The sequence below is a fragment of the Bombus pyrosoma genome, linkage group LG9, assembly GCF_014825855.1.
Source record: "Bombus pyrosoma isolate SC7728 linkage group LG9, ASM1482585v1, whole genome shotgun sequence".
NCBI lineage: Eukaryota > Metazoa > Arthropoda > Insecta > Hymenoptera > Apidae > Bombus > Bombus pyrosoma.
In genome coordinates, this window is record NC_057778.1 from 7,743,334 (window position 1) to 7,767,492 (window position 24,159).

The 24,159-nt window shown below is 38.2% G+C and overlaps 2 protein-coding genes across 6 annotated transcripts in view; one reads left to right on the forward strand and one right to left on the reverse strand.

The window, feature by feature from the left end:
* The window catches only part of LOC122570975, a 307,523-nt gene that overhangs the window by 195,690 nt on the left and 87,674 nt on the right, over positions 1–24,159 (reverse strand). The gene's annotated exons all lie outside the window — the stretch shown is intronic.
* Positions 1–24,159, forward strand: part of LOC122570968 (neuroligin-4, X-linked) — a 261,432-nt gene that overhangs the window by 151,884 nt on the left and 85,389 nt on the right. For all 4 annotated transcript variants that reach the window (XM_043734044.1, XM_043734046.1, XM_043734047.1 and 1 more), the window contains exons 5-8: positions 6,877–7,230; positions 10,703–11,012; positions 11,583–11,790; positions 13,047–13,301. In XM_043734044.1, the coding sequence (XP_043589979.1) occupies positions 6,877–7,230; positions 10,703–11,012; positions 11,583–11,790; positions 13,047–13,301 (1,127 nt within the window). The remainder of the gene's footprint in view (positions 1–6,876; positions 7,231–10,702; positions 11,013–11,582; positions 11,791–13,046; positions 13,302–24,159) is intronic.

A 24,159-nucleotide genomic window follows, 5' to 3' on the forward strand; every position in this document is an offset into this window, starting at 1 on the left:
TAACGTAATCGTTCCATTCATCCGCCAAGCATATCGGATATCTGTTAGCGAAAGTTAGCCATTTACGATGCGGATCGATTTCGATTATCTTCGAAAGATGCAGGATGCAAATAGCTCCACGAGAGATATGTACAAGATAGGAGGGTTGGCCGTTTAGTCGTGCAGATACTTGTACAAGATTTCTCTGTAGATGACCCTGTGTATACGTACGTATTCAGATAGCAAAATATAGTTTATATATTCAGGTTTAATACCATCCGTAATCAAAATGATAATCTTGGAGCTACTAAGAGACTCCCACAAATACTTAAGATTTCAATTAACCCGATCAGATGAACCCAATTTTTAATTTGCAACGGAATGGTCTAATTTTGTATCGAAACACGCAAAGCAACTTCGAAACGTCTCGGTAAAATGTTCATCTATTCGTTAATTAATTTAACTTTGCCCGCCTTAACTCAAGCGCTGCACAAAGGTAATTGTAAATTTTGCAAACATCTACTTCACAGAATGTTTAACTAACTCACACACTTTGAAACACGTCAAAGTGCTCAGACTATTGTTTCCTCTGACTCAATTCTCTATCTACCTACGTCTGTAGCTGGAACAACGATCTCGCTTTAACTCAATCCAACCACGAAGCACCTTCTCCGAGTAAATCGTCATTCCACCAAAAACAGATTAATTTTATCGGTGCTCGTGTTCCTGGTTATGCGCAGGAGCAAGCGTGCGAAACCTGATGCTCGAACAGGGCGTGTAAATACGTGTAACTCCGTGTACATAGTTTCAAGGAGGTTGAACGCGAGGAAGTAAGGGAATTCAAAGGGAAGAGGACAGACAGAGCGAAGCGCATCGATTCGGGCCAGCATCCAATCAAGGATAAAGACACTATGGAGACGGTGTCTCGCCCGATTGCTACCGTATGCAGACATTGTTGTAGTTACGTGCAAATGAGAAATTAAACTGCCCCGTATGGAAGCTGCTTTTTTACCTTCTTAATGTCTACTGCAAAGAGGTTGACGAGATTCGAGTGAAATTCGCACGAGTACCTTCTGGCAAAAATTTCTTCAATTGTTCGCTATTATATCCTTTTATCGTTTGATGACTTGGGCAAATTACAACGTATCCTAGTTTCGTTTTACCTACTTTCATTTTTCTGCGGCAAAATGAGAGCTTCTATTGTAATATTAATTATAATTAGGTAAAATATCACGTTCTGCGTATAGAACACGAACACCTAGCAATCGATTCAACGATATTGTTCAAATACCAACGAGATATTAGTTCGATATTAATTAGCTGCGTAGGGATATATCAATGATACAACAATTGAAATGAAACGTAAATCCAAAATCCAGTTAATTAGTATACTGATCAAATCTCTATATTTCTCTAAATACAAGGTAGATATGCGTAACGAAGGACGAGAGAAATTAGAAAGATTAAAATAAATCAACTAACTCGACAGCGAGGCATGAAGCAAAGCGATAAAAAGAAAGTTAGCAAAGTGGAAGCGGCGAAATCCGGTCGGCGACAACCGAGGCCAACCGTGTACGTGCCAGAGAATAGTTCGCGAAAGTCGCAGCGCGAGCATACGCCTAAGTTCGCCTGATCTCCGCGCGAATGCATAGGCATAACGTAAATCCATGTTTACTATGCTAATACCGGCGAACTTGCCGGCTGAAAGGACTCCGTGAAACGTCTCATCAAATATGCAACACTACTTGCCTGCGACCGGGCCAAAGAAGAGCGACTAGAGAACGGAAGATGGAGAACGAAAGAAGAAGAAGAAGCTGGTGCTTTTGATGGAGTCCGTTGGACCGGAAGCATGGCTGGGCGTTCCTGGCCGTCTCGCAAGCTGCCGAGCTACTTCAGTTAGCAAATTTCTTTGTGACCAGGAAATATTTCTTTCAAGCTCTGTTCCCCGCGGGCCTCGTTCCTGGCAGTTTATCCATCGAATAAAGAAGAAATCGTTTTGTAACAAGGAAGTCTTGCCCAGCTATGTTTGAAGATTAAAGGGTTTGGCTGAAAAGAAAGTGTGAACACCCAATACAAGGTAATTGATCGAAAGTTAAACTTTCCCAAAATATGTAACAGGCTTAAACCACGTTTTTTAATCGCAGTTAAATAGCAACCGCGTAACCACGAAAAAGGATAATCGCGCTGTCCTTGTTACGTAACAGGAGACTGCACCAAATCTAAATTAAATGAAAATATCTCAGAAAATACCGATGAATTCAAACTAACATCTTCGTTCTTCCATTTCTTATCCGTGTTACACCGTCTTTGTATTATGCTGCTCCACTAAAATAAGAATTTCTCACTCGTTTCATTTCTCGCTCGGTTGTTCTGTAACGAAGACACGCGCTAACCTAGAACCAGAAGAAAGGAAGCAACGATGAAAGTTGACCATTCCACAAAGGTTCTAACAAACGTGGAACAAAAGACAGGAGGCAATCCCAACGAAAGAAACCGTCGAAAACGTCGAATGGGATCGCGTGTGTAAGACGAGTCACTCGAATGGCGCCGTTCAAAGGCAACCGAACGTATTTTGGAGGCCTCGAACGACCTGCCCACACGTTCGTTTGTCCCTGTGTCTACGCGGCCCGTGAAAACCGCTTTTAACTCGTCCCAGTTTTCGGACTTTCGCGGAGGAAGAACGAAATCCAGAGGACGTCCGGCGTCCGGCGTCCGGAATGAAGCGAAACTCGGAATGGCTTTTTGCGGTTCCGTAGGTGGCAAGATGAAAGGCGAGTTATTTGTCTTTTGTCAGTGGACGACAAAGGCCAGTTAGGAAAGCTCGGTTCTGTCTCGCCGCACGATCCCGTGGTTCTCTTCTTTCAATGAAACCCTTCGTCTTTTTCTTTTTTCTTCCCTTCGGTCCCTTGTGTAATGGTTATCAATGAGCCAGGTTACCCACGGCAAGATACTGTTCTTTAACTATCTGACCTGACAGAGTAACAGAAAGAGATTAATGGATATAGGCTTAGAGGAGACGGATAGTCGGATAGGGAGACCACATTTCATTCGCATCGAATCAGAAACAATCTACAGAAGTTTGTCAAATTTGTTCAGAAAATTAATTCAACATCGAAGAGATAGCAGCGATTTGCAAAACAAATCAACAGTTCCTCTTTAGTAATAGAAGTCCAAACGAAGGAGTACTTCGAAGTGCATACAAATGTGAAAAAATGTGCAAGTTGCATTAATAAACTGGATGCTTACATGAGACGTGCGTCGACTATTGCGAAGAAACCCGGCTAAACGCCTCTCGGCAACTCCGCTTTTCGGAACGAAGTACTTACTTGATTAAGATCCTGGGATAATTTCAGAAACGCTAGAAATACGGCACGAGAGATGGGAGGAGGCGATCGGCGGGGATGTGGCGAGGAAAAGGAAAAAGTTCTGCAGAATCGAGTTAAGGAGTTTGTACGAGTGCGATGAGAAAGTAATGGAAGGAAAATCTGCCGGAAATGAAACGAGCCGATGCTCCAGAATGTGAACAATGTGGGATGGGATGAAAGTAAACATCGTGGAGAATTGTTTCTCGATGTTGTTCGTGCTTTTTACGCGACTGCGTGTATCTCTGTAGAGCTCCGGCGCTTCGGTTTTGTGGTCCAACTTTAAGTAGATCTGTCTGTAGATAGTCAGACAGCTGAATTAGGAGTGTCAGATATTTCGTGGTTTTATGATTGAATTTAAGCAAAACTTTAGTAATGTCGTGAAAAATAGAACAGGGCAAAACTAATCAATTATAAATACAAAAAAGTTAGCTAATTACAAAAATATACCCGCCCAAAAATTATTGCAGAAATCATTAAACACCAAATTGTTGCAAGAAATATTATTTCTCTCTAATTCTTCATTACGTACTTACTTTTCATCGTCAAATTGTATCGACACGCGGACCTCAAGCGTTAACAGGCTTTAAATCCGCCCTTAACGCTTAAAATATTCCTACGAATCTTCGGAATCCCTTCGAAAAGGCGAGTAACCAGATTTGCGCTGGGAACAGTGAAGGGGTCGCTACTTAAGCGCAGCCAGCAATTTAATTTCACTGGGACAGAGTAGAGGGTGGAACTAGAGAAGGGGTTGGACGCGGGCCACCGCATTATTGCACTGGCCGCAACACAATGCACCCGCGGACCGCTTTTTCGACGCAGCCTGTGCGTGCATCACGGGTATTCGAGGCTAAACCGAGCGTCATCCCCTTTGAGCCAGCTCTCGCGAGAATTGCGACGCGGTTTATTGGCTGACTGCGTGCCATTAAACGGGCGGAATTCGGTAGAGGAAACCGACACGCGACAGCTTTCGAATTAAAAAAAAAACCTCGGACATGATTGTGTGTCAAAAGGGACCGAGGAGAAAAATAACCAATCGCAAAGGTTCGAGAAAAGGATCGTAGTTATTAAAAATCAACTGATCGCGGTTGATAGAGGAAGATTGATGTTTTTTTAATTCATCTGTTTTGACTAAAAGGGATGAGATCGATAATTATGAATTTGAAAGCGAGGTCCAGCTGTCAGCCCTTTCTGATTGCAATTCCACGGTTTCTAGATTTTATTACGCAGACCCTTTCTAATTTTCCTTATCGTCGCCGTTCTTTTCCTTCGGTCCTTCATTAAAGCTTTCGAGCTCCGGGTTTCGGTAATATATAACAGTACGTCGCTAGAAATGAGTCTTAAGAATAATTAAAACTGAAAGATAACAGAAGGAAGAAGTCGGTTAAAGTTAACGAAATAGCATCTGGGAAAACTTGTTAGAGTGAGGAAACGAAGGGAGGGAAGGAGCTAGGTATGATTGGAACAGGCTGCAAAAAATTACTGCGATATTCACTTTTCTCTTGCGACTTAATACACGTTTCTATTTATAGAATATCAGATAGATATAGCTACGCGATATTACCGAAGGAAACGTGGGGAGGCAGAAAAGAGTGTAATGTGTTCAATAACTGGTGTTTGTTCATAGCAAATGGAAAATTTGACGGGTGGTGAATTTACATCTTTCGCCTCGGTGACGGAGAGGTATTAAAAATAGGAATGCCAAATGAAAATTGCAACCTTGGTTTCTCATTTCGCCTGGTGGCAATTTATTCAACGCTCGAGTATTCATGTAGCAAAAGCCAATCTTCGTGTCTAGAATACCTTAAATTATACAGCATCAATATTTCAGAAAATTACTCGGGTACTCGCATAAAATAAATTGGCATTAATTATGGAACAGAGCAAAATGGAAATGAAAATACATTAAACTAGCAATCTTTGGGTTAAAATTAAAACCCTTCACGGTTATTCAAGCGCTCGGAGCGACGAACTGTCCCAGACTTTATATTTTCTGAAGCGTGAGTCGAAGACCGAGACTTGAATCCCTTTTGCCAACCATCCCTGCCTCGTCTCGGCTCTGCAAGACTCTCTTTAGCCCTGGCTGCAACTTTTCTATAGGACCAGACATACGGTCAACATCGGTCTTTGTTTCGACGAGGGTCGTTCACGTGCTGCTTTCTTTAACGCTTCCTTCCTTGCCCGTTACTCGTGGACGTTGATATTGTCGCTCGAATAGGGGTCGGTGTTCCGCGATAGGAAATAGGCGAACCACTGGAATTCTTCCTTTTCGATAAAATCGATCAAAGGTAACTCGAGCTTATACAGCATCGAAATATGTACCGTGTTAATTTAACCGGTATTTGGTAGTTCATGCTGTATTGACCAGTTGTTCACCGGTTCTGGTAATTTCATCGTTGGCTAAATAGTCACTGCATATTGCAGGAAAATGTGATTGCTGATGAACGCAAATATTGAATAGTTACGAGCGAGATTAGAGGAGCTAATCTTATGATTGACTCGCACTACTGTCATTCTGCTCTGCTGCAATTTACAATAGCCAAACAATTAAATCGTACCGTCAATTGTATTTTGTCTCGAAGAAATCACGATAGAAGCAATTTTCCCTCTTACTGATCTTCGCATCCCAATTACAATTCTCTACAAATATCGAATCAACTACGAATTTCTACAATATAGAAGAACGATCGAGTGACTCCCGCAGCTCCCTGTGGGGTTGCATCCAATCACGAGACGCGTCCCGGTAAAACATTCCAGCTCTAATCAAAAGTCTGCCGTTTGTGCTAGCCAACGCGTTTTCTCGTTACATTCTGTCGGCCAAGCGCGTTTCACGCGATCCCGCGTACGAATCGACACATGTCGCAGTTCACGGTGCCTAGAGCGCGACCAGCTGTCATACAGAAGCACACGACAATAGCAAAGAAGCATTAGCGGGCCATCACATCCGCTGGAACGTTTCGTCACGCCCAGCATTCTCTGTCGCAAGGTTAATTTTCCCAGTGTCGCGTCTCTCTCTTTTTCTCTCTCTCTCTCTTTCTTTCTCTTCTCTTTCTATTCTCTTCTCTTCTCTTGCGCAACCGTAAATCGCTGACAGACTTCGCTGTGAACAATGCCATCATACTTCTATCCCCTTTCAACCCTCCGATTCTCTCCGCTCTTCGTTGCGTCCTTCGTTGCTCGGGGCTGTACCTTCAGCCAGACGAGACGACGATAAGGGAACAAAGACTGCGACGGACCTTGAACGGAACGAGAGTTCAGAGTTGCCTGCAACGTTTTCCTTCGACGATTGTTTGCCAAACATCGACTGACGGCACACTGTTAATATTTTAGTCGCTACGTCGCGTCGATGTCGGTTATCGGATTCGACGCGTGCTATGGTATATCGCATGAATAAAGATGAAAGGGAAAGATTATTCTCGGGTGAAAGAAGATCTCTAAGCTGGCTCAGAGATATCTCTATTTCTCATTTGGATATCTTTTACACATTTTTTTTTTATATGGAAGGAAACGATAAAAGATACGTTTCTGTACACAGGCATGGCAGACAATAGTAGAAAGCATCCGGTAGTGCTGTATATCCACGGGGAGAGCTACGACTGGGGCAGCGGAAATCCGTACGATGGCAGTGTACTAGCCAGCTACACGGACCAAGTGATCGTAACGATGAACTACCGGTTGGGCGTGCTTGGTTTTCTCAACGCCAACATGGCGCCTCAGACCAAGGCGAGGGTCGCGAATTATGGGCTGATGGATCAGATCGCGACGCTTCAGTGGGTCAAAGAGCACATTGCTCTGTTTGGCGGCGATCCCAACAACGTGACGCTGATGGGTCAAGGGACTGGAGCCGCCTGTGTTCATTTTCTCGCCATCAGCCCGACGGTCATGCGTGGTGAGTAATCTTTTTCTCTCTATCGACAATATGCTCCGTGCTTCTGGCATATAAATCATTCAAATAAACGATCGATTCGCAATGTAACGCTTCATAAACCGTCTTTAATATCTCACTAAGTTTTCAACCACAGGCGAAACGAATTATATAGAATAAATTCTGAAGAAACTCTCTAAAATTGAAAGATCAATAAAAAATCAGGCTTACCAAGAATACGTTTAATTTCGCCGTTCCTCTCTCCCTTATTCTCAAGTTTGAAGTTTATTCGATCGACTGTGACTTTCGCCAAGTAATCTCAACGAATCTCGACGAACTTTGAAAAGTTCGCGCGTAACGCGATAAAAATCCAGTTTCTCATTCTACGTTACTAAAGGCATGAAACTATTTTTACATCTTTCTTATGGTTTTTCTCGATTCGATTAAATTCTATACACCGTTGTCACGTTCATAATTTTGTTCGCACGCGCCGATTGTGCCGAAACAATTAACCAGAGCTACGATGTTCTGGTCGAATGTGCGCAAAGAGTAGAGAAAAATCGTTATGCCATAAATAACGAGACGGCGACGGTCGCGAAGCCTCTTCTTCTTCAATGGAGGAATCCAATACTTCTCGGTGATTCCTTCGATCGTGGAACGAACCGCTAACGAGACTCTCGAGAAGAATTCAGAAGGAAACGAGCTTATGTGTGTCGAACTGGTTTCTGATCGACGTTGAAGCTCGGACGTTTCTCAAGATGCAATTCCAAAGATCGATTGCTTCTTGCTCCTCTTGTTCGTAATACTCAACACGCCCGAGAGAAAGAAGTAGAAATGAAGTTAATATCGATTTATATTACTTTGAAATAATTTTGATAGAAGTTTCCGAGTAGTTAGAATATCAGATATAAGTAACGCGACACGGTTGTCTGATCCGTGACAAGCGTATACTACTTAAATCTTTCAATAACCGTTTCTATCGAAATACGGGTAAATAAATTTGGTTCTCCGCCATATCGTAAGGAGTTTTATATCCTAAACTTCCAAAAATAATGTCTTATAAAAATCGAATAACAGATATGAAATATACGAATAACTTTTGTATTCGCAACGGTAAAATCTTATAAAATTACGTATTAAGAGAATAGAATATAGCAGAGTATACGAACCTTTGATGGCTCGATGTTATATTTCGATGGTTCGACTGTTAGTGGTTGGCACCGAGTTATCCAGGGTTTGCAATCTTTTCGGGTCGCTCGACTGTTTTTTCACGCGAATAAAATTTCATCCTTAATTCTTCACATATCTCCGATAAATTCTTGCCTTATCTTTGCCAACCACCTGTATCATTCTTGAAGAGGACAGTGTCGAAGATAAGATAATTTTCATCGGAGAAACTGAAGCACTCTCCACGCCAAAACAGGGTGGAAAAGGAACAAGAAACGGTAGATTACAGAAACGAATAATCTGGAAAGCAATGTGCAAAAATTCTAAAAAAACTTTTGCGATTGTCCATTTGCAAGAGAGTGTAAAAACGCTGGAATATAAATGATACAGCTATCAATATCATTTGTTTCCCCTTTTATCTTCATTCTAGTAGTTTTCACGTGGTTCCATTAACTGTTAACGGTCCTTCCTCGACCAACGATGAAACGAGAAATGGTTACACGGGATAAAGCGTAATAGGCTGAAAAGTAGAAAACGATGGAAGGAGAAATTCTCGCGATATTATGCGCGTGAAATATCGTTCTTCTTCCCCAGTGGTCACGGGTATTCTCACGTGCTATTGGAAAATACTTCCTGCTTTTATGAGGCCGCGGAACGTCCACGATCTGGCTCTGTGTTTCTTTGGGTTCGTTTTTCCATCTCGTCTTTTTTCCGACGAACGTTCCAGCCTGTCAGACTGGAATTTCTCGCTTAGCCTTGCCGATTCCCGACCGATATTGCTCCGACGGTTACGTCGATGGGGCTTCCCGAATACAGGCCGCTGGAAATTGCTGGTATAAATCTGTCTTGATAAATTGTCGGTCGCGAAGATGGCCAGCAGAAGGCGTATAATTGAGGCAATGGCTTTAGAAGTTAACGAAACAGCTTTGTTCTTGCAATTGGATCGTCGTAGATTGGTAGAAGGTTTGTAATCTTACATTCTTCTGAAGTCTTACATTGGTTGTCTAATCGTGTCGTTTGCTATCGTTTAGATCGAAATCGGAGCGATAAGGGCATTCTATTCTCGACTGAAATGTTTTAAACACAGAGCATCTATTTATCCATTTCGTTTAGTGTTCCACAAATTACAAGAATTGTGTTATCGCCTGCAATGCGATAAAATATATTATACATAAACGATTCTTTTACCAATGGTGTATTCTCTTCGGAAATTTCTGGAGCCTTTTGCATTCGAAACCGAGACGAGAACGGAATGGTAGCTCAATTATCCTTGCTACGTGACAGTCGTCGATAAGTACAACCAGCGCAACGCGCTTGTTATTCGTACGATATCGTTCTTTCTGATGTAATTTCCATCTCCTTTGTTCCAGACTGTAACAAGTTTCCTCCTTAACGCCGATCTTCGTGGCGCGTCTACAAAAAAGGCTCGTTGTAATTTATAGTTCCGTGCCCTACATCGGCACACTACATCCTTACGATATAATAGCAATTTTGTCATTATCTAAGTTTCTTTGCCTCGATATCGTTCTTTTCTAAATTAATTTTCCATGTACTGTTCGTGTAATAATGTTCGGGAAAATGAACGAATTTCAGTAAATCAACGCAACATTTATTGCGAAGTTTTTCTAGACGTTATTAGTTCCTAAAGGGATTAATTTAGAGCCACAGGTATTAACCTAAAATTTGAAAGGTTCGATAAATTAAAGTTGTCTCTTCGAATAGACACTTTGAAAACGTTTCCTGGATATCCCAGGCTATAAAGAAAGATCAAAGCATCTCACGGCTATTTCTTGTTACAACTTGATTTCTTTTCGCCTGGAAAAGTAGACTTTCAAAGGGTAGACGGCAAGAGAAATGTTGCCCCGTTGTTTTTCATGGTAGAAGAAAAAGCAGAAACGAGCTTCTCTTCGAAAATGTTCTCTTTTTCTAGAATTTTCTTTCCCGTAGCCGTGGTTAGAATGTGCTCGTTTAATATATATACGATCGTCTGGGGAAAGCGCCATTCCTTCGATTATTTTCAATATTTCTCTCACAGAGATGCTAAAAACAGGAGACGCGAAGAAAAGATATGCTCCACTTCCAAATGGAACTAAAAGAAATTTTTCTCTATAAAAAGACTTCCATAGAATTTATCGAGACATCAAAGATTGTCATTGAATAATAATTACGTTAAAAGATATTAAATGGTTGGAATAAGCGTTGAAAAATAATAATAATAAATTTTTTTATCTTACAAAAATTTGTATTGCTCGAATGGTTTTTGTATTATATAATAGTTTCTTATATACTGCAGCACCGTTAAACGAACATACTAAATTTCTGTATATAGGTTTATTCAAGAGAGCTATCCTATTATCAGGCAGCGCTCTGTCGTCGTGGGCAGTTGTCGACGACCCTGTTTCTTACGCTTTGAGACTTGCCAGGGCAGTTAATTGCTCGATCCCCGAGGATCTGCTCAAAGACAACGAACTAATTGTTGACTGTCTCCGAGACCGAAGCCTAGAAGAGCTGATGTTGGTTGACATTCAACCACCGACATTTTTGAGTGCATTTGGACCCAGCGTGGACGGTGTAGTCATCAAGGCAGACTTTCAAAAAGATTTGCTGTCCTACATGGGTCCGGAGTTCCAAGGATTCGGGTAGGAATCAATTATTCTCTTTTCAAAGCAAAAAGATTTTACATTATTACAAAATTACAATATTTTCCCCCGCTTTACCAATATTCTCAAAATTTTTTAATGGATATTAATTAATAATGAACATCCTATCATTTTTTACTTGACCAACTTCTGGATGGACTTGTACCGGAGTGCCGATAATATATTTCAATTATGAGAGGGACGAACGTCTTCGTTTTTCATCTCAGAATTTTATCAACGTCCCACTTCATTAAATGTAAAGCAGATGTGAAACCAGCTAAGTTCACCGTAGACATTATAGTACGATTCATTAACGCGATTGTAAATGACCCAGGCTAGTACTACAAAGTTCATTAGCATATTCGATGTCTAACAGTTGGAACAGTGTCGCAACATTTTTCCTTTTTACGAACGTTGGACGTAACGACGAACGGAAAACTTTACGTCGGATCGTAATGTTATTAAAAATGATGTCGCTAAAACACATAAATGTTAACACACGTACTTAAATACAACGAAGGAAAAGATAAAAGAGGTACATACAAGGCACATAAATTCATTTTGTTGCAGGCCACTGCCGAAGAAAGCTGAACACGGTGCACCGATCACGAGTAATAACAAATACGATTTGTTATTTGGCGTAACTACCAGCGAAGCACTATGGAAATTCGCGGAGAAGGACGTGCAACATGGGTTCGAGGGTGAGAGGAGAGACAGGATCATTAGGACATACGTGAGGAACGCGTACGTGTATCATCTCACGGAAATATTTTACACGGTACGTGGATTTTAATAATTAAACCGACTGTGATAAATCAATTCAAGATTACGTGGTAGAAGAATAAATTCGTTTTCCTTGATTGAATTTTAAAATCGCTTGCAAAAATTGAGAAATCTGACTTGTATTTATCTCCTGTTTTCCACAATTATAATGGTTTGTTTGAAATTCGTGCTCGTCTAAATTACTTAAAGGTATTTTTTTCTTCTAATCGCATGATAATAGACTCATTCACTAATCGTTCTATTATTATAATTACACTTCAAATTCAGTGATAAAAAGTAAGGATAAAAGAACCTATAGACAAGGTCGTAACAATTTTGCATACACGATTAAGCGTTTAACGGTTCGTGATCGTTCATTTTTCATATATTCCGATAAGCCAACGATTCCGAAGATTATTTCACGTCCATTTCGCGTGTATTTTCATAGCGCTCTCTGGCAATAATTCGTTGCGCATTCGTGGCGAAACTACCATGCAAGCCTGTCCAAAAAGTATATCGCGTATACTTGTCTGGTTATTCGTAATTATAAATTGTTATCCACTTACGGGTGACGTGCTAACTGTGCGACCAAATTCGGTATCGAGTGATGTGAGGGCTCGAGACAAATTTTAACGTGGAAAATTCCAGCACGTCGCTATATTTATGGTTTTGTGAAAATATTGATGGTAAATATCTCTGTTGAAAAATTTGATCTCTTTTTTAGTCTATTTCACGTTTCGAGCCAAATTTTTGTAAATTCAATCGTCGAACGAATCAACACGTTGAAAATTATACGATGCAAAATATGGTTCCAATATGGAAAAATAATACATGTTGAAAGGAAATGTTTCTGTTGCCATAGAAACGTTTCTAAACTGGTCCAGCTGAATTTGTGATATTTGTGAAAATAACAAAAAGCATCGAGTTTCCTCGGAAAAACATCGCGTTGCACTGCTGTAACAAAAAAAGAAAAGAATACTATCCAGCAACAAATATAGAATGCGTTTCGCAAAGGCTTTCGAATACGATACTACATTTCTTTATCATTCATAAAAGTCGTTGGTAATTTTTGTATATTATAAACGAAATGCAAGGCAAGGACTTTCCAATTGTGTTTAGCTTTCACATAGAAGATACCTTTTTGACTGCGATTATGATTTGAAAAGTTGCTGTGCCGCAAATGCAATAGGATATTAATGTATCAACTCCGAAATCAACGGCGTTCTAATTTTACATCCTTTTTCATATTATTACTATTTGTTGATGAATCAGGTGGTGAATGAATACACCGATTGGGAACGAACGGTGCAACATCCAGTGAATACGAAGGACGCCTGTGTCCAAGCACTAAGCGACGCTCAATTCGTGGCGCCATTAGTGCAAACTGGCGACCTATTCACTCTAAGACACACGAAGAAACCGAATAATCCTCATATCGCACCGATTCCGGAAAGCGAGAAGGAACCGTTGCCTAAAACGTACTTCTACGTGTTCGATTATCAGATGAAGGACGGAGACTATCCTCAGGTAAGTGATTAATATTCTATGCTTTCGAAAACTTTCAACAAACTGTGGTAAAGTACACAGGGGATTAAAGAAAACGCGTGTAGGTATAAGAGACAAACAGGTATAGACTTCTACAGGTATTAATTGCTTGTACGGCTTTTTTCGATCGGCGAATGCCATAAGAAAATGTGGAATCAAACAAGCTGAGCAATTCATTCGCTAAATTGAAACGAAACTAAATAGTAAAGAGCTTATTGTCTTTTGCTATTGAAATCTCATTTAATTCACCTTTGTTAGACAATACTTTTTGTTTCGTGTTATCCGCGAATTATCGACAACGGCTCGATAAGCCATTCATATTCGCATACGCATATACGATCATAAACTATTTAACATGGTATTATAAAGCGCACAACTTTAGGAGATAATTAGATTCGAAACGCATCTGCGCTCGCGCACTTCCTTTCCATATCGTGGATAAATTAAACCCGCGTAACACCATTAATAACTCGATTGCTACGACCGAACTATACACGCTGTTCATATCTTGCGATTTACCTGGTGCTCGATAAATTTTCAACTGATTCAATAAAATTGTGGTCGAAATATTTTCTCGTGAAATTAAAATTTAATTAAAATTTAATTAAAATGTCGTAAAAAAAGTATTAAAATATCTGTATATAAGTTGAAGAGATAAATAGGTTTGGCATTGTATGTTCACTTTGCATTTCGTAGCTCGAGATGAAACTACAAGGCGCCATTGCGATCATCATGCTGTTGTGTAACTTACGTCGCCTCAAAATTTAATATGCCACGCCTCAGCCTTGCTTCGCGAAAGAATCTGGCAAATTATCTAGCGAGCTCATTCGTTTCATTCCTCAGGATATGAAAAAAGTTCTCGTTCTATCGTAGTAGTCGCAGACATAAGATAAAGCATAGAGATGGCGACGATGAACGATGAAACGATTTTACATGCTATGTTTCACCGCTATATGCTTGTGGTGGTGAAATTTCGCTGCTTGAAATGACAATTGCAAAAATTAAGCTTTTGTCTGTTGTTTGTGGTTGTTAGATTTTCGACAGCTTATATCGAGTACTAAAGAACGAAGCTTCGGTCTAACGTACCCTCGTAATTAATTTGCGATATTAAGGACATATAATTAAATCAATGTGCAACCATTGTAAACTCGAGTACAATTTATAAGCGAACCATTTTTAATTAACAATTTGTTCAACGGAATTAATTTCCATTTGTTTGTCGCACGTCCGACGTTTCTCTCAATTGTTGAAAAAACTCGAATTATGATAGAGCACAAGCAGTCACTGCAGTGATAATGATTTAATTTATATTTTGTTAGATTGTCTCTTGTGTCATTTGCTTTTCACGCGAAGGGAAATGGGATGTCTACATTATCTATAATTAATAATTTAAACAAATAATAAATGTTAATTTTCTAAAAATCCCTGGCCATTCCTTTTATCTATACGAATGAAAATCAATGATTCCATCTTATGTTGCGTACATGTCTAAAATGTTTATTTCGTTAACGTTCCGTAGCACGATCTAATGGTGTTTAACGTGCTCCAGTAGCTCGAACAGCCGCGAAATACGCGTTCTTTGTTTAATAAATTAATTTTGGTCTAATGAAACTTAATTAATTCCGACTTAAATTAATAAATTCCTTGACAAAATTGCTGGTTTCTTCTTAACAAATTTCTTTTCGCAAGCATTTAATTACCACTGAAAATAATTATGAATCACAATACGATCTCAGTTAATATCAGTGAAAACATTTTATTCAGCCACTTCGATTTTCAATTTTCTCTTTTCCTTTTCGTTTGTTTTATCTTACGCACCAGTAATTAAGTCAAATAATATTATTTTATCTCTCTAGAAATTGTACCTGAAATTACTTTTAATCATAAAAGCGAGAGCTGAAAAAGGAACTCACGTTCGTTCAAGCTACACGTATGAAAGAAGGGTTCGGAAAGTAAATACTGTACCAACGTTTTTCCTCTTGTATCGGCAAGTGGCAGATTGCAGTGCTGACCAAAATGTTGCCATTATACGATCTTTTTTTTGTACCTTCTCCAATCATTGATTTTTGAGATGAAAATATCTCGATATAATATGATGTTTCCAAATTCGAGCGAATATGGATCATAGGCAGACAGCGTGGCTTGTTCTGCAACAAATTATTTTTCTGTTTCTTCCACTCTTTCTCTACTGAATTTTATATCCATGGACAAGTAGACGGAGGTACATAACGGACGATGCCGGCGAATGCGTTTATTAAAGTGAAACTTAATTTAGCCGACTGTAACGCAAAAGATATCTGACATCCGGTAAATCATTCGCTACGAGTGACTGTTGCAATTTCCGATTTAACATCGACTCCTATTCTGGATGACCGTGTCAGTGTTTCACAGAAGTAAGATATCGACGTTTGAACGATCTTGAATAGAAAATATTGCCAGATCAATAATGCGGTACGGTAGAATCCGAACTGGATCGACTTTGGACCCATTGTCCCATATTTTTGTTAATTTCCCATTCTTTTTTTTTGCAATTATTTCATTGAGAGAAACGCGGAATGTCTCCCTATCTTTTGAAACTAAAAGTAGCGTAAAATTTTCATTGAGTCGCGGAAGATCGTGTTCGATTTCGTTCATAGATCGTTTGTTGATCAAAAGAGAAAATCGCCACGCGAGATAGATCCAGCACGGTCTCCCTTTTGAGATACGGGTCAGATTTATAACGGGTTGGTAACGAATTTTACCGTGGCAAAGATTTGCAGCGATGCGGTGATAAGATTAGCGATTGATAAACGGCTAGGCTCCATACATTTCTGCAACAGCAGCACCGGGAGTTTTTGCGTTCGCGCCGGCGCCATGTACCAGCTTTCGTAATACCTGCAAAATTGTCGGCTCGATACATTTACGCTCGGTGCAATCATTTATTATTTCGAACGTGTACACTCAAATAAAAGCGCTGTTTAAACGGTGCCGAGAGACGAACGTATATTCTCGTAAATACCGTAAATGAATCGAACGAATCGATTGTTTTTAAGTTACTGAAGCTGTGCTGTTTGTTTAACAAAAACTAATTGAATTCTGCTGGGTTCCACGTTTTTGTCGCACGCACCTTTCTAGGTTGGAATTGATAAAATCATTTGCCGAAGTCTTCGAACAAGGGTCGGACTGTTTCGACGATCCTCTTATTTCGTATTTATAATTTCATTCTATCACGTTTGACGCGATATACTTAAAATTATTTATAATTAGGTAAGAATCACTTTAGCGTTAGACTCGTGCAGTAGAATAAGCGTCTGACTACGAACATCGGATCTTTTCATTTATATATGAATAATTTTGTTAATTGCATTTCGATGAAAGCAATTTTCCCAAATTGTGAAAAAGCGCTAAAAAAATTATTTCACAAGTACTAAAAAAAATTGTCGATGGAAGAAAAAGATATAAATTATTTTTCGGTAACTGTCCCGCTATAATTTCCGCAACTGTATCGTCATTACGACAGCGGTCGAGGAACACGACAAAACGTGCTTTGAAAACGTGAATGATACATGGGGTATAAGAAGGTGACAAATTGAGTGCAACATTTCACAATGGCGAGGGAAAGAAAAAGGAAGAGATAAAAAGAGAGAGAAGAAGGAATATATTTACGCCTGATAAGAAGAGAGATACGAGTTTTCTCCGTTCGTGTCCATCAACCGGCGAATAGATATGCAAAAACACCGTGACTAGGTACGCGGAGACGTGAATCGCCGAAATAACAAGTTCGTTCTCGCTTTTCACTGGCGTTAATTCGTGAAAAAGGCGCAAACATCGAGCGCATCTTAAGCATTCTGCTGCATATTATACACGTCGCCGTTAACAGTTGCGCAACCGTTGTTTGAATTGTTACATCCGCAGTACTCTGTGCATGAATCAGCAACGCGAAACGCAAATATCTCTGCATATAAACTGCAAAGTTTGTTGATTGCGCTCCATCGTTCAATCGTTAATCAGCAACGCGTGTATTTCTCCTGGAATCAAATGGAAGTCGTGCTATATCGAAATTGTTCGTTTATTTGAGAAAGTTATACAGAAGTCCTTTATGATGATATAATGATCACAACCTGTTAATACAAATTATTGAAGGGGAAGTGAAAATTTTATAAAAGGGAGGTAGAAGGATTTGCATGAAACTTACGCGATAAAGTTAGATCACTAGCACGAGTATCGAGAGAAATAATTTAAACTCTGAAACCATAACTCTCGTACATTTGCTGCACGAATGTAGAACATGAATTAAACGATGGTATTAGTATCGAACAGCAAATTTTCCATACGCTCGCAGAAAGTATCCCAACCTAATCCCATGGCTCGTACGTAATATTCGATGCAACGGGCTAGCCGCTCATAAAATCTGCAGTTCCAATTTACCAAGATGTCTTTGCTCGAGAAACTGCCTGAGGCGTCGTTGGACAGGCGTTTGAATCTATGCTTGAAATAGTCCCAGGAGATATCATTAATTTGTCGAGATTTATGATCGATCAAATTTTTCATATTTACGCGAGAATCGCATGCAAAATCCAGTCGATGGCAACGAAATATATCGTCACGATCAGAAATAACATGCAAAGCAGAATTGGATAAAAGTACTTCTGATGGAAGAAAGTATTCTCCTTCAAGTGGAATAACGGTTCTGTAGATTTCATTATAGAATAGTACTACGTTCACGCTGATATTATCAAGGTGACGGCGTCTATGCTGGGAAACAGTAAGAGTGCAATCGCAACATTTACAAAATCATAACGAAAGAATGTCATAAATCAGGATGAAATTGAAAACAGAAAATTTATGTTCGTGCGTACATGAATTCAGAGAGCGATAAAGCATTGAAATTTAGCGAATACGAATAAATGAGATGCTAAAGTTTTGTGAAATGAAACAGATTATGCTGAAGGGGAACATGGAATGATGTATTGCGGAATAAATGAGGTACTCGAATGTTGGAGCGTGAGATAGTGACGTTACGGAATTAATGAACTAGAATTTACGAAGCGTCAATGTCTCGTTAGTCTTCGCTCTGTCGTGTTGTAATATTGCAGTTGCATAAAACACTCGAATGTACAAACCATATGAATACGCACAGTAATTCGAACGCGATACTAACTTACGTCATTAACAACAAATAGTTCAAACATGGATCATGTATGTGAAATTATTGTCTCTTAAGGCTATATCTTAGAGACGTAATAAGTTAGCTGTATGTGAAAACGTCGAAAATTTTTTAAATGGAAGATATGTGAAAAGCAATTGTCATCTTACAGATAATACAAAGGATACCAAATCTTTATAATAATTACCTCGATTCTGATTTGGATCACGTGCCTTAAAAGATTCTCTTTACCTCCCTTTTTATTTTATTTCGTTATGACATTTTAAATCGCACCGTTTGAACGTACAGATTAATGAGTGACAGTTAACCCATTGACCGACATTTCTCTGTGGAAATCGTAGTAAAAGTAGGGGTAGTAAAAATATGCTGATTCCATGTTTGTCAGTGACCAATAGATAGGTAGCGAGATTGCGATAGGTCAGTGGCGATGTACGAGCGTGAGGTGCAGGAACACGACAAGAATAACGATAACGTAACAGTCGGAACTTCAAGCTTTTTTATTTTACGATATTTCGAAGACCATAAATCTGACCAAAGTGAAACACGAAGTTGAAACCGGAAGAAAACGGTGTCAATTTCACTTAAATAACGTAAATAATTGATCGATTACAGTTGTGTAACTTCAACACGCCTGTCTTATTTAACGCTGCTGCGTTCTTTGGATCATTTTAGAACCAATCGTGTCTTTTTATCGTCAACGAGTTTCTTTTATGCACGCGTTTGAAACTTCCTTTTACAATATTAAAAATTTTGTTGCTGGTCGAAGCAAGAGCGTGATCGAAATATAAAAATTCGGGGTGGCAGCATATTTAACCCTGTGGAAGTGCGGTTGATGAAAACTGTATACAGAATCTTCTTCTCTATCTTAAAGAAGAAATAAGGGTGATGGTAAATGGTGTGAATAGCATGACATGGAAGCCCTTAGATAGTACTTACATTTGGTCCGATTCTTGTCAAAGTTCTAGCACAAATGGCCTAATGTTCGCCTAACGTAAGATTTTATACCCTACATTCAATTTTCCCGACTATACGTCCGTTTTACTTTAATGAAGTACATACTTCTTCTGACTAAATATGAACAGGTTCGGGCTAATTTTGCTAATTGCACTTTACGAAACGTAACAGATTTGTTAAACAACTATATTACGTATAAATTTCTAAATTGCGTATAATGTTAAACGCAGACACGAAATACAAGGCTAATTTAAAAGTTGAAGTTTCTAAAGAGAAAAAGAAAAATAAAAAACCATACCTGCGAAAAAAGTTGGCAACTGGAACATCGTATCTTCGATTTTAGGATGAAATAGCGAGTCCCGAAAAAGTTCATCGCATCTCGGAGTTTACACCAGATAACAAATGAAGCTTAACGCGTTTCCTACAGTTTTTCACTTTTGGCTTGTAATTTCTCAGTTGTTTATTCAATAATATATAGCCTGCTATTTCGAACGTTCATAACACAATTTCAACCGTAACTATGTCAACGAAAAGATATTTCCTAAATTTTCTGTCTCTACTCTACTTACTAGAAAGGCTCAAGGCTGATAAATCATAGAAGTTTTATTTAATTTCTCTCGTTTAATGGAGTGATGTTCCTATAGTGACGTTGTGTTGTTGGCCAGAGAGATGCGTAATTAAGTGAGCGTACTCTAATCCTTAGTCGACTTTTAACACTCATAGTTGGTACACCTAACGCATAGACTGCTCTAGTCTTTATTAAATTCCGCTCCAAGAAGGAGTCAAAGGTATTATCTTGTTTCTTACTTTGTATTTAAATTCAACAATGTAAAGTTTATTATATCAGCTTCAATTAATTGAAATCCGAGCAGCAGGAACGATTACGAGAGGAAAATTATAGGATTAAATTGATTAATGGTTGTAATACACGTGACTACACGAAAAGTCTGTTTCATCATTAATGTTACAGTATGAAATATACGTATTCGTTTTACGATAATTGCATCGTGCAAGAACGACTGGCTATTTGTATTAATTTCGTTTATAAAAGACTCTTAAATGAATATTAATGCGAACGACAAAAGCAAGTGAGATGGACATGATAATTCTGTATTCACGATTAAACATTATGAATGCTGCGCACTGACCCGTGATTGTGTGGAAATGACTGTCACGATCAGTCATATCGTTTGATTTATCGATCATCGATATTTTTTGATAGCTCTTCCTGAATAAGAATTCAATTTTACAGAAACGATTATTCCATACTATAAGAACTGCGGAATACACGTATGTGCAACGGGACTTATAATATGAAATGTGATATAAAGATAATAACTTTCGTTTGTTTTGGAGCCACATTTACAATGTGTAATTATAGCGGCATGTAACTTGCAGTCGAAACTCAAAGAAAGTTAATACAGTTATTTCAGCCATAAACGAATTATGTGCCCCACTTTCATCCACAACAGTATATTACAGATTATTCATCCTGTTTGTAACGTAGCTCGGTTATTGTAATTGCATGCAATATACTGTATACATACAGTCAGGAACGAAAGTATTGCAGAGCTCTTTAAAACAGAGTAACTTTTCTAAAATTGGACCAAACGACTGGAATCTTTTTTCCCCCGGTGTTAGAAGTATTAGTTTAGCAAATGACTCGTAACAAAGTTTTGAACAAATTGAAATTGATCGGCATCGCGAAAAAACAGTAAAGGTCACCTTTTACAGCGTTTTTATTTGAGCCTGTAATGAAAATGTAAAGAGTACGCTTTGTGGATTTATGTTAGTTTCAAATTTTATTAAAATCGATAAATGTTGCTGTAAGCTACAAACGGTTAAAAATGATAAAAAATCGCAGTTTTTTTGCAACTTTCGATCTATAACTGTAATAAATTTACATTTTTATTCATCTTTCGATGCCTGTTGCTTGTTTCTGCATAAACCGATTTCGACGAAATTTTCATCATGTATACGATTAACATAAATCTATAAAGTGCACTCTTTAAATTTTCATTTCAGGCTCAGATAAAAATGTTGTAAAAGGTGGCCTTTATTGTTTCTTTTTTCGCAATTCCGATCAATTTCAATTTGTTCAAAACTTTTTTTTACACGTCATCCAATAAACTAATCCTTCTAACTTCTAAAAAAAATTGCAACCGTTTGGTCCAATTTTAAAAAAGTTATTTTGTTTTAAAGAGTATGCCAATACTTTTATACACAATACTGTCATATATATATATGCATATGCGAGCAAGATTACCATTTGGTTTCCATTATCATGTCGAGTACAGGCTGAAAGTCTAAAGTTTTTTAAAGTCGTTAAAGAAAATGTGTCACAAAATATATACATTCACGTTACATATACATATACAGGGTGAGCCAATAAAAAGTACTGTCTAAAATCTAAAATACCCATCGTTACCCATTGGTTTTATCGAAAAACATCTTGAATGAATTATGTTGCACTTCAAGCGACTCGTCGAATGGATGCAATTTTATTTCCTATCATTTTATATTTTCTAAGACCTTTTTGTCTTACAACCGATTAATACTATAAAGAATATACAGTACCATTTTAAAAAGCGAAAGGTCACCTTGATTCTTAGAAAATATAAGATGTACAAGAATAAAATTGCATCCATCCGATGAATCCCTTGAAATGTAACATAATTTGTTTAAAACGTTTTCTCGATAAAACCAGCAGGTAACCAGTTATTTTAGATAATACTCTTTATTCACTCACTCTGTATAATGATGCATAATATCTATAAAGTAAGGACATAATATCATGTAGTTTATATGGTTACCTATATTTATGGTTTATAAAGTAAAAAGGGGAAATATTACTTGTTAAATGTTTAAAATTGGAAATTTCCTTGTAAAATTTGTGTAAATATATTAGTTATTCGAACCAATTGTGAAAAGAATTGCACGATGAAGAAAGTTTCATAAAAATTCTATTTTTATGGAGTTGTTAAAAAAAAAAAGTACTATGTTATATGAACAATTCGATTACAGTACAATTGATCAAATTTGAACACCGTGAGAGGTGCGACACGAAGCATGAATAAAAAAGGAAAAAAAATATATAGGTACGTGTAAACGCAGCATTTGCACAGCGAAATCAGTTTACAATGTTTCATCAACCGAATAAACGAACTGGATTGCAGCTATCAATCGCACTTCAATGAAACGGATCAGAAATAACATTTCGCTAAGATTAATGCAATTCCCAGGCATGATATCTTCTATACTTTCTTTACATTAACTTCGATACTTTTTAATTATACAAATCAATTTTATTATAATTTCCCAATTATCGAAATGAAAAATTTACTGTTCTTTGTAATTAAAAAATTGTATGAATATCGAATGCAATTTTTGTTAATCAGCCTCCAAATTCAAATACACGTAGACAAACAAAACTCTTGTTATTTGTTGAAGTTGTTGTAGCTATCTTTAGAGATAGGTTTTTCTAACTTCGTTATACGGGAATACTTCGTGTCGCCTTATTAACCAATCGATGATAGTACAGATAGCTTACTTCCGGGAGTAGCGCGTGCATGAACTTTAAAAGTATGCAAATCACGTCCTTTCTGTGTTGTAAAAAATACGTAAACTTTATGACCTCATTTGCTGTAAAAGAAACTGTACATATAAAATCTTGAAAACATTTTCATTCACTGAAGAAAATCAGATTGAATCTTTTCTTCATAATATGCAAATTTTTATCAATCGGAAATTTTCGTTGGCGCTAGACAGCCCTCAATTCTGTCGCATTATCGAGATACAAGTGCAACGATGAAAACGATAATACCGGTTTCATACCATCAGACGTTTAATTGGTGTCAATTAAAACAGTGATAGCAAATCCCCGTAACAAAGTAACAATGTCTTCTTCCGGTAGTGTGAATCCGTGCATCTCGTAGAACACGCACAGTACACACGATAATCGCGTACTACGAACGCAACAAGCATTGTGGTTACGAAATACAACACGGTGCGTGACAAAATCGTACGGTATCAGTGTAGAACGCGTACAATTAGGACGTAATTACAGTTACGCAATATCCTCGGTTTAATTAGTCCACGGTATCGAGCTGCTACAACTATACTTCACTATTCTGTTTACGACAATTCACGATAGCGTGAAGATCATTTCGCTGGATGAACGATCACATTCAATTTCCCCTTGGTTATTCTTGTATAGAATATATAAATACGAAGTAGGAGAATCCAATTTGTATCATCTTTAATGAAAATTGTTTTCACTTGATTAGCTGTTGGTAACATAATTGGTGTCAAGATTTTTTTCAAGTTTTTTGAATTTATGTTAAGTTTCTTATTATAAAGCGGCTTACCACCGTGTACATTTCGTTGGATATAGTTACGACGTTCTTATAGTGTATTTTGCACAAGTGGTGCATAGTGTGGTGTCACGAGTCTATGCATAAGAAATAGCAACGGCTTTTGGCTCTTCACTGGAACCGAGTACCAGTATCCACTCGCCATATGAGGACAACTCGACATTTCTCCGTTTTTTTAACGTCGTTTTTTACGTAACGATTTAAATCGCCCATTTATACAGACTTTAAGCGGCCCGGTTACGTGGGCTGGAATTTTTATTATCATATACATTGATATAGATATTAGATAGATATTGGATATTAATAGATGGATATTAACACGCCCCGTTAAAATTTATAGGAAGATAACACATCGATGGTACACTTC